This window comes from Haliotis rufescens, unplaced genomic scaffold, assembly GCF_023055435.1.
Source record: "Haliotis rufescens isolate VD_foot unplaced genomic scaffold, xgHalRufe1.0.p SCAF_5, whole genome shotgun sequence".
Lineage (NCBI taxonomy): Eukaryota > Metazoa > Mollusca > Gastropoda > Lepetellida > Haliotidae > Haliotis > Haliotis rufescens.
The window spans coordinates 29,018,008-29,030,365 of record NW_025964223.1 but is presented as its reverse complement, the minus strand read 5'-3'; the positions used below and the strand labels follow the sequence as shown (position 1 = coordinate 29,030,365).

Below are 12,358 nucleotides of genomic sequence, written 5' to 3'. Positions count from 1 at the left end.
CCGTTCTACTCCTTTTTGCGGGCGGGTATCTACGGAACCCCGGAGAGGCTTCCCGAGGGGAAACTTTACAGATAAATGACAAATAAGGCACTTTCCACCTCCAGTCGTTCTGTTACAGTGTCTCCTGTCGGGGACAGACTGGGACTGTTAGTAGACAACTTGAGTATCCTCACAGATCCCCTTGTGACACTACTCCAGGAAGGATATCGACTACCAGTGATGGTCACTCCTACCATTATGTGCTAAGCTCTGCAGAGAGACTAACCAGCCAGACAACTACCAACTATGATCCACACTATACGTACGTTGATATTAAAATTTTGCCACAGCATACCTTGGGGCCATTTCCTGCGACCCTGTGTTTTATACACCAATCTTCCTTTCAGAAAGCAGTCTATAACTATGGCTTATCTTCAACATTAAGATTTTCAACTTGAAGAATTTGAAAATTCCACCTCACTACTGCATGACATCAAGCACGCTCCTTTGAATGCTCATTCATCCCAGCAATTTCATGGTCAGTCTCAATCTACAAGATGCTTATCTGCACGTCCCCATCCACTGGGAGCACTGCCATTTCCTTCGATTTATTTTCAGTGCCGCCATTACCAATGGAAGGTGCTCCCGTGTGGAATTTCTTCGGCAATGTGCCTATTTACCCCCCTTACTCAGCCCATCTTAAAATTCCTACATCTCCGTGGGGTCGTGTCCCATTCTTATCTCGCCGATTGCATTCAAGCGCACGCAGATGCTGATATCCTTTGTCAAGAACTTGATTTCACATGTCGTCTTCTACAAAAGCTTTGCTGGTTGATCAACATCGACAAGTCCGAGTTCATTCCCACTCTGCGACTCAAATTCATCATGGCTCTCTTCGACACTCGACGAGCCAAGATGTTTGTCTCTCACGACCGTTGGATGAAGATTCAACGATATGTTCCATTGGCACTCAAACAAACACTCCAGCTCGACAATGGCAACAGCTCATGGGACTCCTGACGTCAGAGCAAGCCCTCATCGGCTCACCGTCCGAGCCAAACTGTATCTACGAACACTTCAACACTTTCTCGGGCCATTCATCACGATCAACGATTGTTTAATGTAGATATGTCTACCGATCCATCTCCACCCACATCTACAATTGTGGTTAGTCGAATCAAATGTTTGCAGAATGTCTCCTTGAGGCCATTTGTCAGTGGCTCCATCCGGCCCTTGCAATGCTCTATCTATCCAGTTCAAATGCTCCAGAAGCGGAAGGGCATTCCTAGGTCTTTGTTGGGATTTTCTAGCAAAGAATCAACTTCCTGGCCAGCCTGATCTGTTATTTACAATTGCCCCACTTTCATGACATTTTAAGTATAAATTGATAAATTGATACTTATCCTATCTCACATGGGTTATGCCCATCCGACCATCCCCGCATCTCAATTCCTCTAGCATTATAGCTCTAAGGAAGAGAATGAGTTGGTAGAGAGATGTATGTGGTCAAGGCGTGGAAGGTGACCGTGCACAGGAGCACATAACTGACCCAGTTGTTGGTCATAACCATAGAGATGCTGGTGTGTGTTCGGGCAAATGTTTTTGTTTTAGAAGTTGGAAACAGGGTTCAAGCAAGTTCCACATATCGGAGAAGAAAGAAGATATGTATAGTGTGAGATAGGATAAGTATGTAAATATAAAATTTATTATAAAATGTCCAATATTTTAATATTCATATCCTGATACAACAGCCCTAAGATTGTCTTAGGTCCATCTTACCCTCCTCCTTCTGTAGGTTTTGAGCAGCTTCTAGATGAGAGTTCAAGTGCCATGTGGGTTCTGTGTTATGGGATTGAAGAGAGTGGCAATTTGCAATATGTTGAATCAGCATATATTATTCATGTAATGTGTATGTTACAGCTGGTTTGACGCCAAGATATGACTCGCTGTGGGGTTGTGATCGTTTTTTTTATTCAGATGAATAAACGTAGAAATGACGGAATGGAGAAAGGGAGAAAATGGCCCTGAAACAATTACAACAGAATAGAAACGGCCATACATTATATCAGTTATACATTCATATCAAAAGTAGCTTATATAAAGAATATATTAATACTATGGTATCTCATAATACATTGTAAATTGTTACAAATTTATCTATAAGTGATGACACATGTTGTCATGCCAAGGGAGACAATTTCCCGCCAAATACAACATTTTGCCCACATACTCAAAATTAAAACAATATTTACACATATATCTAACATACACATAATTCCACAAGTAAGCTGACGTACATTTAAATAGGCACGTAGTAACCCTCAAAGGCTACATACAAAGTGTACATGAAGATAAAATATATTTAAACATGCTAATGAGCCTTACCTATTTGTGGAATGAGCCATGTAATTGAACGTGGTGACTCACGTTCGATGACCATAGATTGCCTGTAATTCACAAACACAATCATACAACATTGTGACAATGCACCCACCATCACTCAGGGTCTCCGCCCACACCATTCAAACAAAACCACTCCATATATATATACACACACAGCCAACTGACAAAAGCTGACATTTAATAACTATTTTAAACTCTAATCAGAACATTTGTTGCAACTTTCTACACAACCACTTGGACTTTAGGTTTGACTTAGTTGACAAAACATCAGATACTTTAGATACTTAAATACATTCTTTAACCTTATCATTTTTAACAAGATACAAAATGACATTAATTTCTAAGAAACAACATACTTAATGAACATGTAAAAGACATAATAAATCTAAACATAATTTAGTGTTTAAGTATTTAACTGACCTGTTGAATCCTACTGCCACCTTGTTGTTGCCTGTGCGGTGCTGTGATTGTGAGTTGGTTAGATTGGTGCAAAGAAGACTATCTTAGTTTTTTAAATTAGCCAATGAGAAGTTAAGAATTAGGGTCAGGTGATAAACAACTTTCATCCTGGATCAAGAATGAGGCAATACTCTTGATCCAGCATTATCCTTTACATAACTCTGACGTCATAACCATTCAGATAAATGAAATTCATAGGAACTAAGAGATAAACAAAACCAAATGTCAATCTAATTGACATTCGCTTAAAACCACAAACATTAGAATACTGCCACCAACCATCAATATTTTTAACAACCTTTTTATGACTTATACATTATTTTCATTCTTATTTTACCTTTAAACCTTAAAATATAAAACAACATGTTACATCCAATCATTGTAAAATAGATATACAAAGGAACCGAATTATGACATTAAAATACCCTCAAAATGTCACGGCTACATGTAAACTGTAATCCTTAAATTGCATGGTGTGTGGACTTGATAATGTTAATGTCATATTTGGAAGTAAAAATTCTGACAATGAAGTAACACTTTCTTTCATTGTCAGTACTTTACCATTTATACATTCAAAGTGTATTGAAAATGGATGTCCTTATAAATACTTTGTCATAATTTTGCCTTGAAGGGGTTAATAAATGCCGTAAAAAGGCCCCAAGTTTGGTAGTTCATGTTTTGTATGAACCACGTATGAACCATGTATGTTTAAATATTGCCTAATGGTTTCTAGGTTTATTTTATTTATTACAATCTATTTGCATTCTCAAGCAACTTTTGTCTTTCAGGTCGGTGAAAGACCTTGCACGCCTGAGTCTGGCCAACCCCATGTACGTGTCTGTCCATGAACACTCCCAACACAGCACTCCAGCCAAACTGACACAGGTAGCACTCTCGACACACAACTAGACTAGTTCAAGAGGTTCAATCCCAATTTTCAACATGAATCTTTTTTTGTGTTAGTATTTAGTTCTAAGTATTTATGTCAGTGTTTGCGTTGTTCTCGCAAATAATGGGGTCCCCTGGAACACAGTAGGCGTGAAGCTATCTAGGGGGGATTTGGGGGCATGCCTTTACGGCATTCTGAACTCTTATGTGATAGATGAAGCCAACATTTATCAAGGAAAATATCTGCTTGTAAAACATTAGTCCTGCACCATATTTTATGAAAACAACACCAATCTAGAAACGTATACAAAAGCAAGTCTAGACAGCTCTAGCTAGGAAATCAGCATAGGGGAAATTATATGTTTTACCTTACCTGATGCTACACAGTGCTTTAGTTTCCCTACCTCATACAAACAGACAGTACTGGAACGAAGAGACAGTTTAAACAGACTACAGTCCGTGCCTAGGCATCCACGAGTTATCCCCCTTGGCCCCTACCCCTCATATCCTTCTCTGTTGGCCCTACGGACAGACGTGTACAGGAACAGAGTTCAACTTACCTTGTTAATTATCTTCAAATTTCGTTTTTAGGTGGCATTACTTCCATATATCCTTTCCATGCTTGATACATCCGCTTGTTTGTGGTTTATAGCTTGCAATTAGATTTTTATTCGCCCGCGCCTTGTGAGATATTTCGTCCCGTCGATCTTCTGGATACTCCTGACAACTCTACTGCTACCTTTGTCAAGCGCCATCATCAGCTATAGCTGGGAAAGGTCGCCAGTTATCTCTGGATCTTACTCAGGCATGCCACGTCGGGGGAATATGTCATCTTCGGATGACTCTTGTTAAAATTTGAAACTGTTGACGACATACCTGGTTCCATTTAGGGGAGACTTGGTGTCCAGATAGTAGCACATACACCATTGGATATTTCTTCATGAAACTTTGTATGCACATCATTATGGGATACACCCATTCAGGAATTATAATTGTTGTGCTTTATTGTAGTTCAGAGTTCTGAACATACGTGACAATACTGTCAGCAACTTCTGAATGACAATTCTGTCAATTGAAGGACACATTTGGTTGGTTGGTTGGTTGTTTGTTGTTTAACGCCGCACTCAGCAATATTCCAGCTATATGACGGCGGTCAATAATAATAAATGTAATGTAAATAATCGAGTCTGGACCAGACAATCCATTGATTGATATCATGAGCATCGATCCACGCAATTTGGATCGATGTCAACGAGCCTGACCACCCGATCCCGTTAGTCACCTTTTATGACAAGCATAGTCACCTTTACGGCAAGCATGGGTTGCTGAAGACCTATTCTACCCCGGAATCTTCACGGGTTGAAGGACACATTTACTAAGTGACTTGGTTGGAAGGTTTACAAACTGAAGGAATCATACAGTGTGGTGTAGTCATGGACAGTTGCTTCTGCCAGGGCCAATCATAATGTCAGCTGTACTAACAAGCTTCAGGACATACCAGAGTTTGTTTGGTGTAACAGGGATCAACCTGGTTATATCTCTTTTAGAGTCCCTGGCAAGATTTCCAAGATAATGGGGGATTCTCATATTACTCTGAAGAAAGTCATCCACTGACATCCAGAACGTTTGATTGTATTTCTTACAAGTGCCAGTAAGCGATGATCATTGGTTTGAATCCTGGTTTGCCTCGATTATGTTTCTAGATTTGTCAGCACCATACCTGTGCTTTCCTCCCACCCGAAACTAGCCCTTACTTGAAGCAGCCCTCTAGCCCTACTTGAAGCAGCCACTAGCCCCAACTTGAAGCAGCCCTTAGCCCTTACTTGAAGCAGCCACTATCCCTTACCTGAAGCCGCTGTCTAGCTCTTACTTGAAGCATCCACTAGCCCTTACTTGAAGCAGCCCACTTGCCTTTACTTGAAGCAGCCTACTCACCTTTACTTGAAGCAGCCCTCTAGTCTTTACTTGAAGCAGCCCTCTAGCCCTTACTTGAAGCAGCCTACTCACCTTTATTTGAAGCAGCCACTAGCTCTTACTTGAAGCAGCCCTCTAGTCTTTACTTGAAGCAGCCCACTTGCCCTTACTTGAAGAAGCCTACTCACCTTTATTTGAAGCAGCCACTAGCTCTTACTTGAAGCAGCCCTCTAGCTATTACTTGAAGAAGCCACAAGCCTTTACTTGAAGCAGCCCACTTGCCTTTACTTGAAGCAGCTCACTTGCCTTTACTTAAAGCAGCCACTAGCTCTTACTTGAAGCAGCCACTAGCTCTTACTTGAAGCAGCCCTCTAGCTATTACTTGAAGAAACCACTAGCCCTTACTTAAAGCATCCACTAGCCTTTACTTGAAGCAGCCTTCCAGCCTTTACCTGAAGCAGCCACTAGCCTTTACTTGAAGCAGCCTTCCAGCCTTTACTTGAAGCAACCACTAGCCCTTACTTGAAGCAGCCATCTATCTCTTACTTGAAGAAGCCCTCTAGCTTTTACTTGATGGAGCCCTTCTGATCTTACATGAATCAGCCCCAAATCTGTTACATAAAGTAACCCACAGCTCTATTTCTTATCTGAAGCAGCTCTCTATCTCTTATTTGAAGGTGTTCACTCACTAGTCTGCAGATATGAAGGTTGCAAGTTTGATCAATGAAAATATAAAATTAATGATATTTGGTGTTTAAAACTGGGGGAGTTTAAATTTATAATGTGTCATATCTATATATAAAACTTAAGCCTACTCACCTTTATTTGAAGCATCCCTCTAGTCTTTACTTGAAGCATCCATAAGCCCTTACTTGAAGTGGCCCCCTAGCCTTTACTTGAAGCAACAACTAGCCTTTACTTGAAGCAGCCCTTAGCCCTTACTTGAAGCAGCCACTATCCCTTACCTGAAGCCGCTGTCTAGCTCTTACTTGAAGCATCCACTAGCCCTTACTTGAAGCAGCCCACTTGCCTTTACTTGAAGCAGCCTACTCACCTTTACTTGAAGCAGCCCTCTAGTCTTTACTTGAAGCAGCCCTCTAGCCCTTACTTGAAGCAGCCCACTTGCCCTTACTTGAAGAAGCCTACTCACCTTTATTTGAAGCAGCCACTAGCTCTTACTTGAAGCAGCCCTCTAGCTATTACTTGAAGAAGCCACTAGCCTTTACTTGAAGCAGCCCACTTGCCTTTACTTGAAGCAGCTCACTTGCCTTTACTTAAAGCAGCCACTAGCTCTTACTTGAAGCAGCCACTAGCTCTTACTTGAAGCAGCCCTCTAGCTATTACTTGAAGAAACCTCTAGCCCTTACTTAAAGCATCCACTAGCCTTTACTTGAAGCAGCCTTCCAGCCTTTACCTGAAGCAGCCACTAGCCTTTACTTGAAGCAGCCTTCCAGCCTTTACTTGAAGCAACCACTAGCCCTTACTTGAAGCAGCCATCTATCTCTTACTTGAAGAAGCCCTCTAGCTCTTACTTGATGGAGCCCTTCTGATCTTACATGAATCAGCCCCAAATCTGTTACATAAAGTAATCCACAGCTCTATTTCTTATCTGAAGCAGCTCTCTATCTCTTATTTGAAGGTGTTCACTCACTAGTCTGCAGATATGAAGGTTGCAAGTTTGATCAATGAAAATATAAAATTAATGATATTTGGTGTTTAAAACTGGGGGAGTTTAAATTTATACTGTGTCATATCTATATATAAAACTTAAGCCTACTCACCTTTATTTGAAGCATCCCTCTAGTCTTTACTTGAAGCATCCATAAGCCCTTACTTGAAGTGGCCCCCTAGCCTTTACTTGAAGCAACCACTAGCCTTTACTTGAAGCAGCCACTAGCCCTTACTTGAAGAAGCCCACTTGCCTTTACTTGAAGCAGCCAACTCGCCTTTACTTGAAGCATCCCTCTAGTCTTTACTTGAAGCATCCACTAGCCTTTACTTGAAGCAGCCTTCCAGCCTTTACTTGAAGCAACCACTAGCCCTTACTTGAAGCAGTCATCTATCTCTTACTTGAAGAAGCCCTCTAGCTTTTACTTGATGGAGCCCTTCTGATCTTACTTGAATCAGCCCCAAATCTGTTACATAAAGTAACCCACAGCTCTATTTCTTACCTGAAGCAGCTCTCTATCTCTTATTTGAAGGAGTTCTCTCAATAGTCTGCAGATATGAAGGTTGCAAGTTTGATCAATGAAAATATAAAATCAATAATATTTGGTGTTTAAAACTGGGGGAGTTTATATATATACTGTGTCATATCTATATATAAAACTTCCAGGATTTTATATATAAAATCCCGGGTATTGCACAAGTTGGGGATTTTATGAGATATAAAGATGTTGACAGGACAATGGGATGACATCACTGGAGGTTTATAAAGGTGTGCAAGAAACTGATGATCAGTGGTTCATATCCCAGGTTTGCCCTGATTTTGTTTCTAGGTTTGTCAGCACCCTACATAGATTTCATCAATGCGGTAAATGTCTAGGACATGCATCACTTAGGGCTTTCCTCTCACAACAAGCTGACACACCATGATATTTATGTAACTGAAATACTGGTCAAAGCAGCAGAACAAACTCACACCCCCACTCACAAGCTTTAGGACTAACCAGAGTTTTAATTGATGCAATGAGATGTATGACATATACATAGATATACTTAGTTTTGCTATTTTATTAATGTATTCCTAATGATGTGGGATATATTGAAGATTTTATATTATCGTTTATCAGTGCACACCAGTAGACCCATTGTGACAACTTGTCTACTCTGGGGGGTTATGTGTGTGCAAGATAAAATTCTCTCTTGTGTGATGTGCCTAGCATGATTGCAGGATACCAACATGAGATGGAATACATTGCTGTGTGTGTCATGTATTTGACACTCATTGTCATGCTCATGAAGGGGAAAGAGTGGCCCAGTTGTCTAAGGCACTGCAATTTGCCCTGCAGAGTTGTATCCCTTGGCAGTGCCAGTAAGCTATGATCATGGGTTTGAATCCTGGTATGCCTCAACTATGTTTCTAGGTTTGTCAGCACCATACCTGTGCTTTCCTCCCTCCCGAAACAAGCCCTTACTTGAAGCAGCTCCCAGAGCAGCCCTCTAGCCCCTACTTGAAGCAGCCACTAGCCCTTACTTGAAGCAGCCACTAGCCCTCACTTGAAGCAGCCCTCTGACCCTCACTGGAAGCAGCCTTCTAGCCCTCACTGGAAGCAACCACTAGCCCTCACTTGAAGCAGCCCACCCGCCTTTACTTAAAGTAGCCCACTCGCCTTTACTTGAAGCAGCCCTATAGTCTTTACTTGAAGCATCCACTAGCCCCTACTTGAAGCAGTCCTCCTGCTCTTACTTGAAGCAGCCCTCCTGCCCTTACTTGAAGCAGCCACTAGCCTTTACTTGAAGCAACCACTAGCCCTCACTTGAAGCAGCCTTCTAGCTCTTACTTGAAGCATCCACTAGCCTTTACTTGAAGCAGCCTTACAGCCTTTACTTGAAGCAATCACTAGCCCTTACTTGAAGCAGCCATCTATCTCTTACTTGTAGAAGCCCACCAGCTCTTACTTGATGGAACCCTTCTGATCTAACTTGAATCAGCCCCAAATCTGTTACATAAAGTAATGCACAGCTCTATTTCTTACCTGAAGCAGCAAGTAGCCCTTACTTGAAGAAGCCCACTCGCCTTTACTTGAAGCAGCCACTAGCTCTTACTTGAAGCAGCCCTCTAGCTATTACTTGAAGAAGCCACTAGCCTTTACTTGAAGCAGCTCACTTGCCTTTACTTGAAGCAGCCCACTTGCCTTTACTTGAAGCAGCTCACTTGCCTTTACTTAAAGCAGCCACTAGCTCTTACTTGAAGCAGCCACTAGCTCTTACTTGAAGCAGCCCTCTAGCTATTACTTGAAGAAACCACTAGCCCTTACTTAAAGCATCCACTAGCCTTTACTTGAAGCAGCCTTCCAGCCTTTACCTGAAGAAGCCACTAGCCTTTACTTGAAGCAGCCTTCCAGCCTTTACTTGAAGCAACCACTAGCCCTTACTTGAAGCAGCCATCTATCTCTTACTTGAAGAAGCCCTCTAGCTATTACTTGATGGAGCCCTTCTGATCTTACATGAATCAGCCCCAAATCTGTTACATAAAGTAACCCACAGCTCTATTTCTTATCTGAAGCAGCTCTCTATCTCTTATTTGAAGGTGTTCACTCACTAGTCTGCAGATATGAAGGTTGCAAGTTTGATCAATGAAAATATAAAATTAATGATATTTGGTGTTTAAAACTGGGGGAGTTTAAATTTATACTGTGTCATATCTATATATAAAACTTAAGCCTACTCACCTTTACTTGAAGCATCCATAAGCCCTTACTTGAAGTGGCCCCCTAGCCTTTACTTGAAGCAACAACTAGCCTTTACTTGAAGCAGCCCTTAGCCCTTACTTGAAGCAGCCACTATCCCTTACCTGAAGCCGCTGTCTAGCTCTTACTTGAAGCATCCACTAGCCCTTACTTGTAGCAGCCCACTTGCCTTTACTTGAAGCAGCCTACTCACCTTTACTTGAAGCAGCCCTCTAGTCTTTACTTGAAGCAGCCCTCTAGCCCTTACTTGAAGCAGCCCACTTGCCCTTACTTGAAGAAGCCTACTCACCTTTATTTGAAGCAGCCACTAGCTCTTACTTGAAGCAGCCCTCTAGCTATTACTTGAAGAAGCCACTAGCCTTTACTTGAAGCAGCCCACTTGCCTTTACTTGAAGCAGCTCACTTGCCTTTACTTAAAGCAGCCACTAGCTCTTACTTGAAGCAGCCACTAGCTCTTACTTGAAGCAGCCCTCTAGCTATTACTTGAAGAAACCTCTAGCCCTTACTTAAAGCATCCACTAGCCTTTACTTGAAGCAGCCTTCCAGCCTTTACCTGAAGCAGCCACTAGCCTTTACTTGAAGCAGCCTTCCAGCCTTTACTTGAAGCAACCACTAGCCCTTACTTGAAGCAGCCATCTATCTCTTACTTGAAGAAGCCCTCTAGCTATTACTTGATGGAGCCCTTCTGATCTTACATGAATCAGCCCCAAATCTGTTACATAAAGTAACCCACAGCTTTATTTCTTATCTGAAGCAGCTCTCTATCTCTTATTTGAAGGAGTTCACTCACTAGTCTGCAGATATGAAGGTTGCAAGTTTGATCAATGAAAATATAAAATTAATGATATTTGGTGTTTAAAACTGGGGGAGTTTAAATTCATACTGTGTCATATCTATATATAAAACTTAAGCCTACTCACCTTTATTTGAAGCATCCCTCTAGTCTTTACTTGAAGCATCCATAAGCCCTTACTTGAAGTGGCCCCCTAGCCTTTACTTGAAGCAACCACTCGCCTTTACTTGAAGCAGCCACTAGCCCTTACTTGAAGAAGCCCACTTGCCTTTACTTGAAGCAGCCAACTCGCCTTTACTTGAAGCATCCCTCTAGTCTTTATTTGAAGCATCCACTAGCCTTTACTTGAAGCAGCCTTCCAGCCTTTACTTGAAGCAACCACTAGCCCTTACTTGAAGCAGTCATCTATCTCTTACTTGAAGAAGCCCTCTAGCTCTTACTTGATGGAGCCCTTCTGATCTTACTTGAATCAGCCCCAAATCTGTTACATAAAGTAACCCACAGCTCTATTTCTTATCTGAAGCAGCTCTCTATCTCTTATTTGAAGGAGTTCACTCACTAGTCTGCAGATATGAAGGTTGCAAGTATGATCAATGAAAATATAAAATCAATGATATCTGATGTTTAAAACTGGAGGAGTTTATATATATACTGTGTCATATCTATATATAAAACTTCCAGGATTTTATATATAAAATCCCGGGTATTGCACAAGTTGGGGATTTTATGAGATATAAAGATGTTGACAGGACAATGGGATGACATCACTGGAGGTTTATAAAGGTGTGCAAGAAACTGATGATCAGTGGTTCATATCCCAGGTTTGCCCTGATTTTGTTTCTAGGTTTGTCAGCACCCTACATAGATTTCATCAATGCGGTAAATGTCTAGGACATGCATCACTTAGGGCTTTCCTCTCACAACAAGCTGACACACCATGATATTTATGTAACTGAAATACTGGTCAAAGCAGCAGAACAAACTCACACCCCCACTCACAAGCTTTAGGACTAACCAGAGTTTTAATTGATACAATGAGATGTATGACATATACATAGATATACTTAGTTTTGCTATTTTATTAATGTATTCCTAATGATGTGGGATATATTGAAGATTTTATATTATCGTTTATCAGTGCACACCAGTAGACCCATTGTGACAACTTGTCTACTCTGGGGGGTTATGTGTGTGCAAGATAAAATTCTCTCTTGTGTGATGTGCCTAGCATGATTGCAGGATACCAACATGAGATGGAATACATTGCTGTGTGTGTCATGTATTTGACACTCATTGTCATGCTCATGAAGGGTAAAGAGTGGCCCAGTTGTCTAAGGCACTGCAATTTGCCCTGCAGAGTTGTATCCCTTGGCAGTGCCAGTAAGCTATGATCATGGGTTTGAATCCTGGTATGCCTCAACTATGTTTCTAGGTTTGTCAGCACCATACCTGTGCTTTCCTCCCTCCCGAAACAAGCCCTTACTTGAAGCAGCTCCCAGAGCAGCCCTCT

General features: G+C 41.5%; 1 protein-coding gene across 2 annotated transcripts in view; it reads left to right on the top strand.

Annotated features, from left to right (window-relative positions):
- Nucleotides 1–12,358, top strand: part of LOC124116892 (probable ATP-dependent RNA helicase DDX10) — a 90,209-nt gene that overhangs the window by 21,939 nt on the left and 55,912 nt on the right. For both annotated transcript variants that reach the window (XM_048383814.1, XM_048383813.1), the window contains exon 7: nucleotides 3,630–3,726. In XM_048383814.1, the coding sequence (XP_048239771.1) occupies nucleotides 3,630–3,726 (97 nt within the window). The remainder of the gene's footprint in view (nucleotides 1–3,629; nucleotides 3,727–12,358) is intronic.